The sequence below is a fragment of the Myzus persicae genome, unplaced genomic scaffold (genome assembly GCF_001856785.1).
Source record: "Myzus persicae strain clone G006 unplaced genomic scaffold, MPER_G0061.0, whole genome shotgun sequence".
Lineage (NCBI taxonomy): Eukaryota > Metazoa > Arthropoda > Insecta > Hemiptera > Aphididae > Myzus > Myzus persicae.
Window position 1 is genome coordinate 332,716 of NW_019101405.1, and position 21,857 is coordinate 354,572.

General features: G+C 31.7%; 1 protein-coding gene and 1 long non-coding RNA gene across 4 annotated transcripts in view; both read left to right on the plus strand.

Moving 5' to 3' along the window:
• The first annotated feature begins 9,060 nt into the window (after positions 1–9,060).
• On the plus strand, positions 9,061–13,695 carry LOC111028977. Its single transcript, XR_002603958.1, has 3 exons — positions 9,061–11,372; positions 11,435–11,639; positions 13,004–13,695. It is a non-coding gene; the product is annotated as an uncharacterized LOC111028977 (long non-coding RNA).
• A 1,245-nt stretch (positions 13,696–14,940) lies between these two features.
• The window catches only part of LOC111028964 (sodium- and chloride-dependent GABA transporter ine-like), a 33,470-nt gene continuing 26,553 nt past the window's right edge, over positions 14,941–21,857 (plus strand). Inside the window, exon 1 of one of the 3 annotated variants that reach the window (XM_022307763.1) lies at positions 14,941–15,052. In XM_022307763.1, the coding sequence (XP_022163455.1) occupies positions 15,043–15,052 (10 nt within the window). In that variant the 5' untranslated portion in view covers positions 14,941–15,042. Of the gene's footprint in view, positions 15,053–18,059; positions 18,687–21,857 lie in introns of those variants that run through there. The other 2 variants (XM_022307764.1, XM_022307762.1) reach the window with 2 other exon arrangements.

Consider the following 21,857-nt stretch of genomic DNA (forward strand, 5'->3'; position numbering starts at 1 on the left):
TACAATACGAATTTTATCTCTTAAGCATTAAATAACTTAAACAATTTTTTAGAGGGTCCATTGAGCTATGACTAGACAATATTAGTTATTTATAAACAATTTTATTAGATTGAACAATTGGAAATATTATAAAATAAGACTTATAACAATAAAATATTCGAGGGATCTATACAATGTATAGTCAATTCAAAATATAATAAAATATAACATGAAATGTAAAATTAAAGAAAGCGGCTTAGAATCATGATTCATGACAGATTGCTTGAAATGAATTAAATGATCAAAGTTTAACGTACACGCGTTAACGTACGTATACATGCGTGTATAACGTATCTACTATCTAACTTAAATGCCATGGATCATCTAAAACATAGTCATGGTAAATAGTTGATGATTTTCTCGGCATATAAATTAAATAGTTTGTTTATTGTAAATTATATCATAACAGTCAGTGGTACTATACTAGTAATTACTACTAATTAGTACCTATGATATTGGTACCTACTTACCTAAAAAAGATTTTAAACATAATTTATGTACCTCCGTCAAAAACTTAAAATTATTCTGCACAAAATTAAAAGACCTATTAATCAACATGATTTTGTTTTTCTAAATTTTCAAGGAAAAATATTTTTAACAAATCGCAATGTGCATTTCCTGATTATATTTCAAATTGGTTTCTTATTTTGCATAATGCGGTTTTCATGTCCTTCTATATTTTAGTGCAACAGTTACGTTTAAATTGATTGTATCATAATGTTAACGTTTCGAGTATTCGACTGTTGGGCGTTGGCAGTTTTACATTCCTCTTAGACTAAATTTTAAAAAAATTGAAAAATTATTGTTTTAAAACTCCTAACCTAACCATTCATTATCTGTATACTCTCAAGTACCAACTAGGTCCAAAATACACGTAAGCGGCCTAAAAGTTGAAGATTGAAGAATTTTAATGCTTTAAAAGGTGAAACGTGCTCAAAATATATACCTCAAACACATCAGTGTAACTCCAATACAGTAATTGCTGCTCTTGGTATCTAAAAAGAAATGAAAATAATTACAGAAAATAACTACTATAACTAATCTACTAACATTTTTGCATTCGACGTGCTTCCCTTAAAATATCTTGTTATATAGGTATATTTGAGAAGCTGATTTCTAATGAACAGACATACATAGTGTATTAATATATGTATAACAAACTCGATACATTTTATGTTCATCGCTATACCGAAATGTCAAACTTAATAATATATTATTCATTGTGTTTTATCAAGCTTATAATTCTGATAGTAAGGTATTCGTTTTTGACAAGTACTTAAATCTCGAAGTGTAAATTTACATGTTAACATGTTTATATAAGCGATTTACACCTAATTATAATAATTCTTCGGAATAAGGTGAAGACTGAGGTTAAGCTAGGAAATATTTTGAATTTATAGTATTTCAATTGCATAGTTTATTTTGAATGATGTATAGGTATTTTTTTTTATATTTTAATTACATTTTCTGAACACGTATTTTTTTTTACAACTTATAATATTTCAATCGCATGGGTAGTAAAATTAATTTTAAATGATGTAGGTATTCTTTTTTTAGATTTTAATTACATTTTATGTACACGTAATTTTTTTACTAATGCTAACAATTTATTGTTATGTATTGTGATTTTTGAAAGATGCATATTTTTATTACTAACTTAGACACAAATATACAAACTATTAATGCTGCAAATACAAAAACAATCGACAAACCTGTTCTTCCAATAATTATTATCTGAGAATAATAATACAACAGATTGCAGTCTCCGGCTGTATTCAATTCAAATTTATTGTCATTAACATGAATGCAATATTAATGAATGAGCTAATATTTGTAATAGGAAATGAAATTGTGTATGACTTCTATTTCATAATTTGCTTATAACAGCTAGTCTAAAGTAAATAGTAATCCACGTATACAAATATAACCAAATTACCTGGTAAATTACAGTATTCAGTATTCAGTATAATGTGGATAGGCGTACGCAGGAAATATCAAAGATAAATAAAAAACATTTTAGATTTTTGTCTTCAAGCAATTGAATTACACAAAAAAATAAATAAATAAAGATGTGTGATTAATAGAAGTTGTGGACAAGAGGCAGTAGATTACTAGAAAAGGGTGGTCGTGTAAAAATCTATATGTCATCGAACGGTGTAGAACTGTCTAAACCCATACACACAGGAACTTAACTATTAGACGACTAAAATACGCAAGACACTGAAATATGAAAATAAAAAATTGATTTGACACAAAAATTGCCAAAACGCATAAGTATGTTATCTTTCTATCAGAATTTTAAGCGTTTAAACTTTAAACTATCATCGAGGCACACACGATAGCGGCGTTCTGCATACCTATTATACAAAAAAAAGAGGCCTTCTCGGGCCCATAGTAATGTTTATGTATAGGTATACAGTGAAGAGTCAAGTTTCAAGTAATTCAGTTTTACGAGTACACATGATTATATTTATACAAATATACAATCATTTTTTAATTATAACCTATCTCACATTCATAAACAAACAATGTAAAAAAATAGACATTTATTGTTAGATGCCCATTATAGAATAATTACCACTAAAAATTCCTCAAGACATTTTAATGGTTAGGTATCGTTCTTATATTATGCTTTATTTAATTTTTATGAAAATAATGAAATGTTGTACTCCCTATGCATTTAATGCGTTTAATTTAAAATAACTTCGTTGAACCATGATAACTATGTAGGTACTATATGTCTACATACAGTAGTTTATAGGTACCTACTTATATTACATTCTTGTACAATGAACGTCATTATATTTGTGGTGACCAGACGTACTTTTGTCCGTAAGACAGTACTTTTTTTATTGCATGTACTTATTGCCCTTAACAATAGTACTTGAGCCTATACCCTTTCATTGAAAAAATCGCACACTAATATTATTATTTTCCATAATTTAATAATTCGTTTATATTTTATAATTCAACCTAATTAATTTTCACATATCGACACAGTAGGTAGTACACTAGATCTAGAACTACAATATAAGGTTTTTCCTGTTTCCACCATAATATAAACGGGCCACTACTACAAATTGTACTTAAACCTATTGTGTATAGGTATACAAAATATAAATAACATATTTTTTGTGATAGAGAAGCCTGAGAACCTAAAATTAAAAATGTATTTCTACACTTTATATATTACGTAATCATTAGTCATTCCTACGTTGATTTAAAACATTTCTTTCCAGATTTTATAAATATTCGAACAAATTAAAATGGTATACCTATTTTTAATAATACTATTTACATTATTTGTACAAATTAAATTTGTACTTATCTTTACGAGTACCATATGTATACATTTTTACTAGCGGACATTATAATAAGTGCCTATGCATAATACGTTTAAAATTAGCCAATATGTTAGGTACTATACTTGACTTGTTGTAAAATATATTTTTAGTAAAATAAACTGAGGTAAAAAGTGGAATTACCTTTACTTAACATTCACTTTTATCTTTTAAATTCTAATGAGTAATGAATGATAGGTAATCAAACCTTTTACTTTTACCTACATTTTAAGTTCCGAAGCGTAGGATTTCAATTATATTGTCAATTATTTAAATTTAGTAAGTCACCATTCATTACGTCATAAATCAAAATATTATATTTATATAAGTGCCTACACAGTATATACATGTAAAATGTAGGTACTTACGATGTATCTATATGTATATAAACATACGTAATGTAAACCATTAGCGCAGCTTGTATAGTTGTATATAATATGATTTGTATATTATGGTATATCACGAAAAAAACATTTAAAAGTTGTTATATGAGGTACACTTATTATCATTATTATAATTATGTATGTACTCATGTAAGCAGTAGCATAGCCAAGGGGGCTAAGGGGGCTACAGCCTTCTAGAAGTATCGGGAAAATTTCAAAATGTTTTCAGTGTTTGATGAACAAATATTACGTAAAACGTAACTATATATTAAAATTTTATTTGGATGAAGATTGTTGCATACATTTAAAATATTATATTATATACCAATGGCATCATAATACCAAATTTTTAAACACAATCTATGAAACAAAATATTAACCCCCCACAACAAGATTCTTGTTGCACCGCTGAGCATAATATCTATGCACCAAAATAAATTATACGCTTATACAAAATGAATAATAATTTCAAAACAATTTTCATTTTTCGGAACACTATTTAAATAATGTATTCAATGTCTATCTTCAGAATCGTTCTGTTTCCGATATCTTTCGTTGTTAAATTTTTCGGATTTCTATGATTTCCAATTTGATTTGGTTGTATAGATAGGTACCTAGTTGTACTATAAATTATTTTTTTAACATTCATTGTCACTTATTATAACTACTACGTACTATGTAGGTGTATTAGGTACAATTAAAAGCATCACATAATATTATCTAAATCTACATTTACATTTTCACGATAACATTAAAAAAAAGTTTGAATTATAATATATGTACCTGCTATGGCCTATGAGTTGTGGACTTGTGGTCAATGCACCATAATATACAAATGATACACTACAGTAGCGAAAATCTGAATAGAAAAAATATAAACGTTCAATTAAGATTTAAGATGTCTACAGCAACAACAACAGGTATAGCCGTGTAGGTACTCCAAATATACACGATGCACACCTACTCGCTATCGTAATCCAACCCACAATAATAGTTATCAAGGCCTGAGGGATTATTTATTTACCACCTACCTACCCCGTTACACTTGAAGGTATATACATATGTTTTGATTTTTAATTCACTACCGGTATGTTATTGATGACAATAAAAAATATTACTTCTATACAATTAATTACAATTACATACCTTTCCATAATAATATTCTATATTATAGGTAATTATATATTATTATTTATTACAAGCATTCATCCACAGCGTACATAGGTACCTGCACGCATTAATGGATCATGATAGATATTATATAGGTGCATCATATAATTTGTTCCTATTTGATAATAACTCCGCTGTGTTGTCTTGCAAAATGCTAAAAAACTATGAACCCACTGTAAAAATCTATATACATAACAATAAATTGTAATATGTAATACCTATATCGATCAAAATGCATAAGTGTATATTATATAGACTATAACAACACTTAAACGGCGTGTTGACTACACTCGCATTCCTATACAAGGCAAGAGGAAACAAGCTGTAAATAATACCTATATTATTACCTCCTTGTTTTGTATAATATTATGTTGTATATGCGGGACATCGCGGATAAATGTGCGTTAACACCTTATACATACATATGGGCAGTTCACAACTGCATGTCTGCACTTGCATCCGCCGTCTGCAGCTGAAGACATTAAATTATTTACACGCAATCAGCGAGTGCATCTCGCTTTTTGAATCGCAGTTAACCACGAAGGTATCAGAGTATACGTGCAATACCTATAAGTCATATACATAGGGTGATTCATTTCAACAGTGTATGGGAGACGATCCCCGCAGTCCCAGCCAATGTTTTTAATTTTTTTTTTCGAAATTATGTGCATTCATAGTTTGGAGTACCTGCTGGCTACTTATAATAACTGTTATTATGCTTGTAACAACGAGTTTTTGAAGTAAAAATGTTAATTGTTATGTATATATATATATATATTTTTTTTTTTGATTTTTATCTAAAACCCAAGACAATAAAATTGTTGGCTTTTAAAATATTCACCCTGTATAATATAATATACATGTGACAGACATATATCTATATACTCATTATACATACGATTTAGATCTGAGTTGACCGGACAAGTCAAAACAGTGGTTATATTTACCGACATCAGGTCATATCGGGTCGTTCGTGTGTACCTATGGTATAGGTGGTATACATAAATGGTAATAATATTTATATATATATAGTATGGTATTTTTAGTCTGGCAGGACGTTAGGTACCTTGTTATACCAATCAATTTATATGCTGCTTAGTGCTTAATTAACGATCGAATAAACATATTATATTATCACGCATGCGTGTAAATAAATAGAATGAGTATACCTATATATATTTTTTTTTATGTAAACAGAGTACCTGCAGCAGCAAGCGTGACGTTGTAGGTATGTCGCGTTCTACCTTCTATGCTCGTTTCATCGGTTTCATATTATATATTATTACCTTGGATCTAGATAATGTATAAAATTATAACCCAGCGCATTTACAATATTATCTCAAAAACAACTGTACACTAATCATATATATTTTAAAAATCACATCGGTACATTTATAATGCATAATATTGTTCAATATTCATATTATGTTGCATTAGTTGTCGACTTGTCGTCGCTTCAAATCCTTGTCGTGTATTTTATACTTACAGTTTATACGCATGACACTCCGTAATCGCCGTTGCACGCAGTAGGCGCGTATAACTAATACTTTTGAAAATCGTAAACACTTCATCAGCCTAGTTCGTTGCGGTTGCGGTGGACCGTCCATAGGATTTCGACAAAGGGGAGCACTGACTGAGTAGAAGCACCCTCAAACAATGGGCAGCACTTCGATATTAATTTTATAGGATACGTTACGCCGTCTTGTGGTGTAATGTCGAGTAGCGACCTTGTGATCTAACATAAGCTCATTCAATTGAATTACGTAGGTATTAAAAAATGATTCGATACACTTTCAAGATGAGTAGATATACCTTATACGAGTCATGAAACCGAAAATAGTGAATTATTACCATTAAACAAATTGGAAAAAGCTGCAATAACGAAAATAATAACTGATTGAAAGTAAAAATCCGAGGCGAGGGGGTAGCAGGCTGGCCACAGCAAGAAGTCATCTTTTAGGTAGGCGTCCGCTGGATTAATAATACAATATAGATGTATGAATTACGTAAACACTATAATATATAACAAAACAAGTTAGGAAAGCACACTCTTCCAACGTGCTAAATTCTAGATTTCTAAACGTATATTTTAAACAATGAACCATAATTCCACGCAATTTTAAAAGAATTATTGGCAACCTAGTAAGAACTTAAATACTATACTATATAGGTATTAGAAACCTCAATAAATGAAATATCTTAATTTTTAAATAAGTGACAGGATATTTTAAAAATTCTTTAAGTAAAATATAACTTCATACTATACCTAATCTATAAAAAGTAAGAGCTGGACAGGGAACAAAGACCGGTTGTTGGTCACTCATCACGATGCGCTGAGACAAGCGCCATTGTTATTTGTTGAGCCACATTAGTAGTAGTAGTATTTTAATAATAATATTATTTAATAATACTAGCTACTGCTAAGATAGGCCTCGATTTGAGTGCTTTTAGGCGGGGATACCTACATTTAAGTACCTAATTGTATTATTCTAGTTCTAAGTAAAAAAAGTGAAATTTTAAGTTATAGGCTACAGAGTCATACTGATTATAGTGATCGGCCATCTTCAGTGAAAACTGAAAATCGATGTCTGTCCCTAATCCGAGGTGGGTTAGATACAGGCATACAGCACTACTGTACTTTTGACTTTGATTTGAGTGCGAATCTGTTCGTTAACAAGTTGATGATTATAATATTACGAATAATATATACCTCATAGTTAGTTGTTAACCAGATCAACAATCGTAATTATGTACTACAACTGTACCAGTAACTAGTAACTACAGATGGACACGGCAGGGATATGGTAGATAACAAGACTCATTCATAAAGTTAAGTTTTTTAATAAGGTTGGATAAAGCCTTGTTAAGAATACTTTTCAAATTCATTAAAAATACGTATTAAATACTTGTTGTCATTTGTATTTGAAATACGTATTCGAATACCGTTTTTTAAAAGTATTCAAAATACTTTTCAAGAACTTTTTTGTAGTATATTAAAATGCTTTCACAAATGTACATATACTTAAAATTATTAATAAATATTAAAATTAAATAATTAATAAATACATTCTTTAATTGGTTCAAGAATTGCAGATGTCATATTCCTATTAGGTATATAGAAAAGTTAAACTTCACCAAAGCAATTAATATGAATTGTTGGTATTGTATCATCTGCGTGTTTAATGAAACCTCAACAATTCTTAGAAGCATTGTAAAGTATTATTTTAAGACAAATTTTTAAAATTGTAATACATTTACGAAACACAAATATTGTTTTTTGAAATACGACGGTAAAAAAGTATTTGGTATTCTAGAAAAAATACAAAGAAAATGTATTTTGAAAGTATTTAAAATATACTTGTCAACAATTATTTGAAAATTATTTAAAACAAGTATTTGAATTTTCAATACTTAACAAGACTATATTTAGATACTTACTACCTACATACGATACGATTCTTGTAAGGACGGGTTCTGTACATTTAATATGAAAATTATAATCACCTAATACAATACAATACAGTAGGTATACAATTTCATAAATGTAAAAAATGTATGTCGTTAAATATAATTTTTATCAATTCGATTTTGGTGATTTCGATTGAATGAAAATTGATTATGATAAAAACTGTTTAATTTCCTTCTTAATGTTCATGTCGGTTTACTTAGTAACGGCACTTGGTTGCCGGGTAGGTATTGAAATATGAAACATACGATATTATTACCACCAAGAGCAATATGCTTCGAGGGGAAAATCAATAAAATTATTTATTTTTGTTTAAATTAATATGACGTAGTACTGTTTTTGCTTGATAAATTATTAAGAGGATGTCAGCACACAATTATTTTGTTTTTTCACTCTGACCCAATCGCAGCATAGACAATTTATGTTTATAAGAACCAACCCTGTGTCTTTGTGTTGTTACTTTTAATATTAATAATTAGAGCTAGGATTTTAATGACCTAAAAAATACACAAAAATGCACTAAAAAAAAATGCAAAAATTACCTAAAAACTCTTAAATATGAACTTAAAAAATGACCAAAAAAGTACTTAGATGAGCGAAAAAAATTTATTTTAAAAATAAATATCACTATTAATTATTAATTATGAATATTAGCTGCTAATAATGTTTCATAAAACTCTAAATTAAATGATGATTGATCACTATTATTTGTTATATTAGATAATAGTACTTGATTATTTTGTTTCACTTCATTCAGTTTCGTTGAATTCCACGAGCATGCTTATCTCGACTGATGTGTTGTTGAATTGTAAATTTCTTTTCGGAGGCAACTGCAACATTACAAACTTTACAAAAAAGTACCTTACCGTCCGTAGAAAAAATATCGGCACCAAACTCGCTCACAAAACTACGTAAACGGCTTTCAACTGTTGACTTCATTTTTGACATTTTGTACAGTTAAGATCGGTAGAACCAGATAGGTACGAGTCGAATTCACTACTAAAGCTACTATTGTATACCTAAATAGTTATGGGTCGTTCGATATTTAATCTTATCGGGTAAATTGACAATTAATTATATTAATTTTTCAATATCAATAGACTGGAGTAGGTAATTACCTATAGGTACTAAATACTAATTGGGATTACCTTTTACCTACCACTGCGAAACCGATCGAGAATAATGACTTTGCTGGTCTAACAATCAACTTGTCAAAATATTCATTCAAATAATTCAAACATCATATAAACTTCCAATTGAATGTCCTTATGACTTTGTCGAATAATAATAAAATATAAAACCTACGTGTCACACCCTAAAAAATATTATTCTCCATAATTTTTGTATTAAGTGATTTTGCTTTCAGATTACTCAAAAATCCTAAAAAAAAACAATTTTAGTTAAAAGCGTTTTGTCCATGTTGTGCGTGGGTCTGAGGGAGAGAACAAATGGTGAAATTGATATTTTATTTTATTCGCAATACGCTGCGTCATCTGGCGGCCGACGCTGCGGCGAAATGGCCTCTTCGCACAGATGGCGCTGTCGGCGTCGTCGCCGCCGAATCGGCCGGACGTCCTCGCTGTCGGTGAATATTTGGCGGTCTTTGTACCAGGAGATCATGCGCTGGTAGCGCTCGTGCGGACCGCTCGCCATAAAACGCGTACGCGGCAACTCGGTCGTTCCCCGCGGCCGTCTCTCCGCCGTTGTGTCCGCGCACGCCCGTCCATTAAATTAAAACGAAATTTTCTCGTATCGCCCGCCATCACCACTCAGTGACACTTTCGAGTAATGTATAAACAAATAAAAATAATGATTATTACTGTTATCAATCGAATAGAGCTCGGATTTGTACGCTACATCATACTTATCTAAGGTATGCGCTAAAAAAACTGACAAATATCATTTACAATAATGGTATTAACCTTTTAACATACGAATCACACGTCGTATGCAATAAAAGTTTAAATGTGCACCGAATAATATATGCACTGGTGAATATCGTCGTATGATATTGTCTATTGTTTAAACAATTTGTGTCGGTAACTTTACTATAATTGATTAATACCTAAACGGCTAAATACCACAAGAAAGTGTCCAAGACGTATGAATGCATGACAAACAACAAACAAAACAAATTGAAGAAACGCATCGAAAATTTAAACATGACGTTAAAATATGTGAAAAGAAATTAACCAAACTGTTACTGATGTCGAAATTTGAGTTAAAAAATTGTTTACCGTTACAGATCACAACGTCATGAAACACAATGTTGTGTGCTCTAAATCCGGTGTGATCAAATGACGACTCCAAAAATCCATATTTTGTCTTTGGGCTCGCGTCAGTACGGGAAATGCAATTTTTTTCGAAATTCGCCGACATCGCGGATAGGATAGCGGTCGCTGCGGGACGGCCGAGCTCCGATGGTGGCCGCACGTGGCACGGCGGCGTTGGCGCGACGACCGAATTTTCCCGCCGCGATTCGCGCGGGTCCGTTTTGGACGGCGCCGTGACGCCGGCGGACCAGGATCCTATACCGCGCGCGACGCGACGAGCGGTTTGAATATTCGTTCTCGTCCCGTCGTCGTTGTTCGGTTTTTGGCAAGCACACAACATACGAACCACATCGATGCACATTTAATGGGGTACGATGACATTTTTCCGTATACGATGGAAGCGCAGAACTCGTACGCCTCTGGTGAGACAGTGAAATGTAATGTCAGGCCATGAAAACTCCACAACCCGTTTGGTTTATCACGGGCGCACATCCGGACAGCCGACTCCAGACGACCACGGCTGCGAACTGAACGGAACGAGAAGACACCGAAAACGACAGACAACGGCCCGGAACACGGCGCGCGCCGCCGCCGTCATCACTCCGTGAAATACTTCGAACAGCGCCCCCCGGCACCGGACCTGATACGTCGACGGACGGGTCTGCCGGACTGGTTTCCTGGAGCGAGGTGTGGCGCGAAGGTATTGCGCGTTATTTCATTTTTTTTTTTTGAAATAAATGGACCCCTCGGATCGTTGTGTAGCGCGAGCGGCAGTACCGTTGTCGGCGGCGCGGCGGCCCTCGTAACGCGACCGTGTGACGAATGGTATCCTGGTACGAGACGCCGCGTACGGCTCGCAACAGTTTGCTCGCGAGACCACGTACAATGGCAACCGTGTAACGACGACGGTACGCGTCTGTAAATACGACGGTTCTGTGATACACTATCGGAGTGTCGCCAAAAAAAGGTACTCTGGATTTGTGTGTTATTATTTATTTAATACTTTTTGTTCATGAATGTGTTTTGCCATTTATGCGGTTATTTTAATTCAGGGTGTCGTCGTGAAAGAAAGACCGTTGAAAGAAGTTATTATTATTGATCTATTATTGCGATAGTTAACTCGACAAATGACGTCAACTCGTCGGTTCTATGATTTTCGTTTATTACGCCGAAATCAAGCGACAATCACCGACAATTCGATGCGTACGAAATCCCGTCCCTCGATTTTTCTGTTTCGCCCGTGACGTGTCGTGTGTAGAAATCGGTGATCGCCGCCGCCCGCGCCGCGCCAGTCGCACAGATCGGTGGCGGCGGCAGATGCCGGCAATGTGAGCGCGGGCTCGGAGTCGCTCAGCCGCCGTCCACCGCCTGCGTTCCTGGTACCGAAAACCTACGATTTGTGGCAGAGTGACGTAACTGCCACGTTTTGACATGGTTTATGACAGCTGGGCCAGAATAATAATAATAATAATAATAATAATATTGCGCGCCCGTCCTGCCGCAGCTGCGTTTTTGTGGTACCGGCCGCCGCCGCCGCCGCCGCCTAGTCCACGTCACGTCCCACCAGGACTTTTCGAGTTTTAGACAGGAGCTCCCCTCCGAGTCCTCTGGGCTCGGACCGAAGGGATTGTGTTCTCACTCACTTTTTCTTTGTCTTTCTTCTCTCTCACTCTATCATTCTCCCTCTCTTTCTCGCTCGATCTCTCTCTTTTTTCTCTCTCACCCTATCTCTCTCGCGTTTCCTTTTTAATCTTGAATGTTCATTCCGTATCGTTTCATCCATCCACCAGAAACGGGTTTCACGTCCGTGAACATTTTGGTTTCTTATATTATTATTATTATTATTATTGTTTTTTTTGTCTTTCAACGAGCGTCGTCTTTCAAATTTCTATTGGCTGCATAGTGTTTTTGTTCAACAATATTTGGTCAAAACCAAGGCCGTAACTAGAACACATTTTTGTATGAGGGTTTAAAATCCAATCATATACTTTGTAATATAATATTATACATAAAAAAAAAAGTAACATTCGATCGTAAAAAATGCATGTATAAATAATTATTTTAATACATCAAGATAAGGTTTTTTTGTTTTGTAATATGTATTATAAACATAATATGTGATAATTTTACAACTTTTTAAATAAAATATTTATTTATTTATGTGGTAACTGATAATTCTTTAATGGTTATAATTACTTAAACGTATATCAATTAGCAAGCGGCAATAAATTAGGTATATTAATAATACACAAAAATAAAATCACAATTAATGTAATAGTATGTTTGATTATGTGTTTTTTTACCCTCCGCAACATTGCGTGTGTGTGGTAGAAGGATACAGTTGGAACGCGTGTTCTTATGTGGAGCAGAGATTCGTCGACAAAAACCGGGTGGTCACCCATCCGGGAGCCAATGATGTCGGACGATGCTTGACCGCTGCAGCACACATTTCTGCAGCCAACCACCTCACAACAGTCACAACACCACTACTCCAAACTCTAAATTATATTATAATTTATGAAGTATACAATATTCTTAACAAATTCTACAAAAGACATCAGTTGCTCAATTTTTTTTTTGTTTTTGAGTATTCTTAGAGTGAAATTGTAAGACACAAGCTACATTAATTCGATTAACTATATTATTAACTTTTTTTTTTCCAGTTTTGAACCGACGACGCAGCGGGAACTGCTTTCGCATTGCTTCCGCGGCGCCTTTATTAACTATATCATGTTATATGTACCTTTGCTATTTTAAGGGAACAAATATATTGCTATAGGAGATTATTACCAAACTTAAATAGATAATATTTTTTATTTATGTTTCGTTTTTCATTAATAAATTGTTATTGTTATTTGTTTTATTTGTGTTCATAGTTTAATGTCAAAGTGCACTAGCTTACTAACTTTGTAAGATCTAGTAATTGGTATCTTAATGTAAAAACAACGTTATCAAAAAAATATTTCATTATAGGTGGTATATATTCTTGTACATTTTAAGAATAAGTTACAAATTGTATAAAGAATTGATAGAGCCTAAAATTATTTTTAGTTTTTACACCTCCTTCCTAAATAATTCTTTTTTTTAATTACCTAGTTGAGAATATACAATCTAGCTAAAATAAATTTGTAGGTTATATGAGTGCATGTGCTTGCAGTTTATGTATAGGTTGGGCTTGATACATCATAGAAATTTAATAAAAGTAAATATTTAGAATACAAATTGAGCCCTAGACACTATAGTGGAAAATTCATCATACAAATAATTCACAGCTGCAAAATACTATAAATTGTTTTTTTTTTAAATATTAAAATAAAATAAAATAAAATAGAAGTTTCGAAAACTTAACGCATTACAACTACTCATAGACCAAGATTTTTGCTGTAGGTATAATAAACGAAATGAATTTGTGATGTACAATTAATTTTTGTGGACTAATGTCGATGCAGTAAATACCGCATAATACATAAAAATGTAGTATAGTATGTAACATAATATTGCATTTGTCCGTGCTGCATAACAGCTATTAAGTATGCAATCCAATATCCATATTCTAAATTTGACGAATTCGTGTATTCACATAATAGAAATGTATTAGAATTAAGAAGTTTAAAATTACCATGTTTAAATTCAGAATAAAAATCTAATAATACGTAACAATACTTTCCATTATCCAATTTGAAAAAAAAAATCATTCATCGCTCCGTTTAGTGTCTAAGACACGATAGTATCGGTTGAGAATAATAACAGTTTAATATTTAATAATTAAATTTGATTTTATGAGTAAAGCAATTTTGTCCCATGAAATATAAAAATAATAGTTCATTGTAAAATGTATGTAGGTATATACGCTTATCTAATTAAATTTACTTTATAATTAATATATATATATATATACATTGTACAATGTATATTCACTATTTAGCATTATAAGCACACCTTATCTGGGATAATAGAAATTTTGCAATATTTGTCTATGAAAAGGTAACTAAACCGATAAAAAAAAAAATGATAATTTTTTCAAACATAAATACATTTTGAGATAACATTGTAATGAATGCATCGCATACGTGTAGGCAATATAAAATGCTAATATGTATTTTATGTTATCGGTTACAAGGTAAGAAATGACCTAAATTCTTGCAAAAAAATAAAAATATATAATATAATTTATGACAGTATTAAGTAAAACCCACCATGTCATAATATTTCAGTACATTCCAGTTTAAAACTTGTGCTGACAACTTATTTATGTCTTCAGTGTAAAACAACTGATTTTTTTATCTAAAATATGTGAATCACTATTTTAATCAAAAATACTACATTTTTTGTAAGAAGTTTACATACTATTGAATTTCTGTTGAAGTCTAATGGATATTGGTAATTATTTGAAGTTACCTATCTTTAATGTATTTTCACTTACATTCTCATATTTCTCGCTACTAAAAATATACTAATAATTGTTATTCTATAACAGGTAAGTATATTATTGATTTATTTCTCTCTGTACTTTTTATGATTTCTGTCTTAAATATATTGAAAAATATCCTAAAAATATAATAAAGTTATAATATATCCATTAATCATATAAGTTTCGTAAAAAACCTAACTTAAGAGACGTTTCAAATGCGTTTCAGTGTCAATCTTCAGGGTGACCCTATTTTAGTTATTCATCCACAAAACTTATCATATTATTAATAACAATTAGGTTCAACGGTTGATATAACATGAATTTCTGTATCACTCTGAACTATAATGTGTAACGTATGATTGTTATTTGTTACAAACACCATGTTTACACAAAACAGAAACAGTGAAGGTATTAATTATTAATTATTTTTTGGTAAAACTAAAAACATAAGTACACACTAACATATAGGTATTAAAATAAAACCACGATCAAACCCAACATAGAAATATCGTCTGTAAGATACCCAATATTTTTTACTTTGAGTTTATTCTTAAAAAATACTAATAAAACTGAAATTGTACTACCTACTTACTCACGAAACAACATAAGTTTTAACGGCCAGATCTGAAGTAATGCGCAGTACCTATTATATTATGAGTATAATATTGGAATAATAATTTTAATGAATGTATTTAAATGAAATTCCGTGTATTAATCCAATAATAATAGGCACCTATATAATATTTGCCATTTGATATAATATATCGAGTAGTTTTCGTGGTGTTGTAGACTAAATGGCTTCGCGTGCAAAATACGATTATTATACAGTATATTCACATACTATTTGTATGTACAGTATTATACCTATACTCACCATAAAAAAGTTGTACTATGTACATTATAAATTGTGTAACGAGAGAAATTTTTGCCCATAATGCAGTGCTTATACCGCAGCCTCAAGCTTTGAAAATACACATAATACCTATTTAGTATATTATAAATTATAATATTATGTTCACACCTATGTATATACACTTTTGTACACGATTGTTCTTTTAACAGTTAACACTTATTATATGAGTTGATTTTAGTTATTTTAGATTCGGAGTGGAACAAGGAATTTATACACTCGTTTTCACAAAACCTTTTTTTTTTGTTTTTTTTTGTTTTGCATCTATCATTACGTCTTGTCGTTTATAAACACAACATTTATCTTTGAGCTCAAACTAAGACATCCATTATTACAGTGACCTATTCAATAACGACGAGGTACACCCGAATCCTACTATATAGCAGAAGAAAGTTCCTCGGGTCTTATACTTTTTTTAATGACAACTTTATTTTTAACTTAATATCCTGTAGCTGAATACTTTTCAATTGTAAATACGTGTAGAACTAATTGTGTACAAACACTACCATTTTTAATATTTATCTGCTAATCATACTTAAAATCTAAATTAGCTAAATATCATATTGTGTACCCTGGAGATTTAACAGGGTATCATTGACCGCTGCAGCACTTCACTCTAACATCTCGTCTATTCCTTCAAACGATGTATAATAACATCAAATCCACGACGATTGACCATGATAATGAATAGTGTTAACTGCTAAAATAATAAACCTGAACATTTGTGTATAAATGTATAATATAGTTACATAAGTAATTGTATTGTATTACCTAAACCTGTTTCATGAGTATAATGCAATGCTAATATACCAATAATGATTCATTTGACGTACAACACTCAAAAATGCAACAACCATTAACGTTTTTAAACATTTTTTTTACATAATTATATGTCGTTACAAAACAAGGTTTTGAAAAAAATTATAATTTTTACAATTTTATGTCGTTATCATTTTCAACGTTTTTATTATTTTAAAAGACAACGTACATTTTATATTTTTATCCCTGGACAGGATATTATTTGAAGTATTTAGTTACATAAATAATTATTTTCGGAAGAGTATATAATATAGTTAATTAGTTGAGTTGATGAGCGGAGAAGTGGATAAACAATTTGCGAGGTGTCCCTGAGCCACTTCACTGCGTTCATCATCAATACTTAAAAGCTAAAACATTTATAAAGTTAATGCTCATATTATACTTTTCGTCCAAGATTAGAACTCCGACAATTATTCTGCTTTGAAATAAGGAATTTTAAAAAGAACATAAACAGAAAAAAAACATAAACTAAAAATTTAAAATATAGTAAAAATATAATATTTTCTAAAACAATAATACTCTTTGAAATAATAAAGTCATCTTTTTGTCTTCTGTGAAATAATGTACAATATGCTCATACAAATATTACGTGTTGTATTCAATCCAGATAGTTTTGCAAATTATTTCATTCAAATGTCTAGTCATCTACTCTCATATATTGTAAGGTATTATTGGAAATTGTGACCACGAACTATGATTATCGCGAGGGGATATACGACATGATGATTGTGTCGTAATGTGGTCCAAAGTATACTGTCTATGATGATAATATAAAGGTATACAGGTGCGGTGATGTCGGTTAGATTAGGTGGACGTGGACCGTGGATCGTGCACGATGATCATAATTAATGATTCGGACGACTGCAGAGTGCAGTCTCAGAATTTCGCATTTCGTTTGGCCGTCGATTCGCACGGGATACTTTCTACATCAATAAATTATTACATCGAAATAATTATAACGTGTCCGCCCGCAGGAACTATGTCCGGGGAGCTCGGCAGATTTGCGAATTCAAAAATGGAAACACAAAAAACCGTCTTTTCCTTCCCCGGCAACCGGTTGCGCGCCGCCCAATAACCAATAATCCGCAATAACGTTGTACGACGACGAGCTCGGTGATAATGAAAACCGGAGCTCGCGCGATTACACGGAATATAATAAATAATAATAATAATAATAATAATAATATAATCTAACTCGCGTCGGTGGGTGGGGGAACGAGCACTCGCGCGCGTCTCCCGAGTGTCGATCGCACGTCGAACCGTCCGTGCAGTCCGGCGTACATCGCGCCAATCGTCGTATCTCGCGTCAACATCGAGCACCGGCGTCATGACGATACGGACGTAATTGTTACGAACGTCTTCTTCGCATTTACCGTATCGATAGAAAACGAAAAAAAAAAACAGGCGCTACAGAAAATATACCATCGTCCATAACAATATACATACACAGCACGACTGCGGTATCGCATATATAGCAACCCCGCGGGAGACGTAGTCATGTCTCCGCGCTCCAGACGAGTGAGTCGAATCGCGATCATCGAACCGGGGGTGCCGACCGTCTAGCCAATATTGTATACGCACACATTTCCAAGACGATCGCGATTTCGTAAGAAACCGACGTCGTTTACCCGTACGGTAATACTGTGATAATATCGTCGTAAACCTATACGCGTCCGTATACACCGGGCAACGCATCGCGTGTGCCTATACGTAGGTGTAATTGCTGTCAGGTGCCATGTCTGCCGGGCTCAAACGGAACATCAACAACAACGTGGTCGACACCACCGCCGACCGGAAATGGAGCCCGGAAGTCCACACGAAAATATTCATACCGCCCATTAGCGTCACGGAACCCCGAGCGAAATTCGCCAAAGGTAGGACGAGACGAGTGCAACTCGCGAATCTCATAATATACGAATGTCTCGGACTGCAGCAGCGGTGCATCGTTTCTATTACGATATGCATACATATATATATGCACCGACACATACGTCTTATATAATATTATAATATCAATATTTTTTTTTTTTCCAATAGCTGCGATTAGTTTTTTTTACTCTATATTATTTAATTTTACACTCCGACACTTTTGGCTAACCGCAAAGATAAGTGGTATTATAGGCATACGTTGGGCCTATGTCTAAACAATTTACAATCACGAGGTAATTTCGTTACCTGCGCTGTTTTACATAGGTAGCGAGGTATTGTGATTTGAGACACATCGTGTATAGCACTCGCATATGACATTTCTGATATACTCATCAACCGCACTTAATAACATATAATAATATTGTAATAGGTAGACACACAGTTAGGCTTTGGTGCGTATAGTTTAGTTCAATGAACTTTTTTATCAAATTCATTTTAAAAGTAAAATAGTGTTTGAATTTATAGTTCATTCACATCATCACGCTTTTGCAATGAAATAATATTTTGACGTTGAACAATAATTGGCTGGTGTTTCATTAGAATCGGAAAATAACGTATTTTTTTTTCGCAAACAATAATTTACACTCAAAGATTAAAACAATTATTTAATTATGCTGTCTGTGCAAAATTAATAAAGCCTATTTTGGTACTTCATTAACTCTTGAGAGGGGACATCAGTAAACATCAGTTAACATCTGTCTTACACACACGGAGTATATTTTTAAAAATTCTCATCGTATTTAACTCAATAACTGTGATTACATTATTGAAACTAAGGTATCATTACCTACGATTAAAACAATTATAAAATTAATGTTATCTGTGTTTTGTCAGATACTTTTTTAATATTTTGATTTTTAAAAAGGTGAAAAGTATTTAATTTTTTAGTTGTTTATAGTTATTAATAACTTTATTAATACAAAATACGCTAAAAATTATATAATATGTTATATCTTAATTTGAACGATGTATTCTCAATGATTGGAAAAACTAGAGGTATTAACCATATCACACGATTGAATATAACAGATAAAAAAATTTTCATCAGGTAATTTGTTAGTAACTTAATCAGTGTAACGAATTGAATAAAATAATATAGATTACGTAAGATTAGGTTAGGTTAGGTAGGTATACAATTGATTGGATATTTTGTATTTATTATTTGTTATGCATAAATACTTTATTTTTTAATAATATTCATAATATCTTCACCGTTAACACACAACACACAATTTTTGTTTTTTATAAATATTTCTAGTAAAATACATTTAGGTAACTATAGTAACCTATATATGTTTTCTTATATGAAAATAACTTATATTAAATAAAGTACTCTTCATTCGTCATCACCAATAAATTTAGATATTTCTAAAACATCAATGTCCGGTTATTGGCGGTTGCATAAAACATTAATGAACCTAATCTATACGTATAGATAATTTGAAACGTACATAGGTAATAATAGTCAATTACCTAAAAGTTTTGCGCAACAGCACTAGAGTATAAAATATAAATGTAATATATATATTTATATTTTATAAATATTACCAGGAAATTGATTTAAGTTAATAACTTTTTAGGTGGAGTAAACAAAACTAGCTATAAAGTATATATAATATACTATGTATAAGAAAATAATATAGGTACTACTAGAAAACTGTCCATATAATATAATTACAGACCAAATTATAAAATTGAGTGTAGAATGTGTAGATATTTTCTTATTTAATTCTAGAGTATACATTTAATTTATCTATAAATTATATTACACAATATTTATTCAAAGTAGGTACTTATTTAATTATTTAGAACAGTACCTATATAATACACAATTCAATAAAATGTTATATCAAGTATTACCAACTACCAAGCATGGTAATCGTAATTCATTCAGTGATCCACTATAAGAATCCTCTTCCCTATGTGTTCTCCTGATAATGAATTTATTAAGGTTCTGATTTTTAAGTATACTTAAGAACCATATTTTCAAAGCCTTAGATTTTTTTATGTAATTCAAGAAGTATTCTTTAATTGTATGAGAACCAACTTTTTTATTATAAAATGTTAGGAAGAAGATTTTTTTTGAAAATGCGTATGTATACAAATCGATGATTTGGTCCAGTCATTTTTGAATTATTAAACTTTAAGTACTAAGGATATTTGTCCATGAAAATAAGTTTAGAAGATATGGGGCTATGGTAATTTAAAAGTGCCTTGTAATTATATGTCATTATCAATTGTTTATAATTTTATAAAATGTAAAGATTATTCAATTATAATAAGAATGAAACTAAATATCACATAGCTCATTATTTTATTCTTCGTACATAAAGTACTCAAAATAAATAAAGACCATACAAATACATAAAAAAACTCAACAATTACCTGATTAAATGAATTTTAGTTGAATTTCGATTTAGGCGCTTTAACATTTTCAATAAAATTCTAATAACAATTTACAGTAATAAAGTTTGTATCACCACGCGAAATCCCTTAAATAGTACAGAAAACTCTTCGTGCTTAAAAATAGGTTATATGGGTTATAAGTAAACTCAAAAATTCCAAAAACCAGGATTCAAATAAATACAATAAATTATAAAAGTGGGATGAGCATACTTGTTTTACGCAAATATTATGTCAACTCGGATTGTTTCAAAGTTTTCTGATTCTCAAAGAATAATGTTTCCACTTATCAGTTGTACATAAAATACATGTCATGCGTGACTGGAGGTTGTTTACGGTCCACGCTAAAAATACCAACTACGTGGTTGTGGTTGAAAAAGCATAATATCTGTATATCAAACATTCTTTTGGCTGTATACACCTCATGGGCTATACAATACAAAAATGGTGTGGTGTAATATTAGGAAATATATCGTAATTATTCGACGTGATGCACTCTAACGCCCTTCGCCACTTTGTGATATATCGAGGCTGTAAATACGGTGTACCTTTATATTAATACCTACATATAATATCGGTTTACCAAAAAGCAGAAATCAATTTAATTTATTTGTGGAGGGAAGGGGGGCTAACAACTTAAAATTACTTTGTTCAATTTTTCGGGTGAATTGATAGGTTTCAAAAACATGGACATTTGCAAATTATCCTGTAAT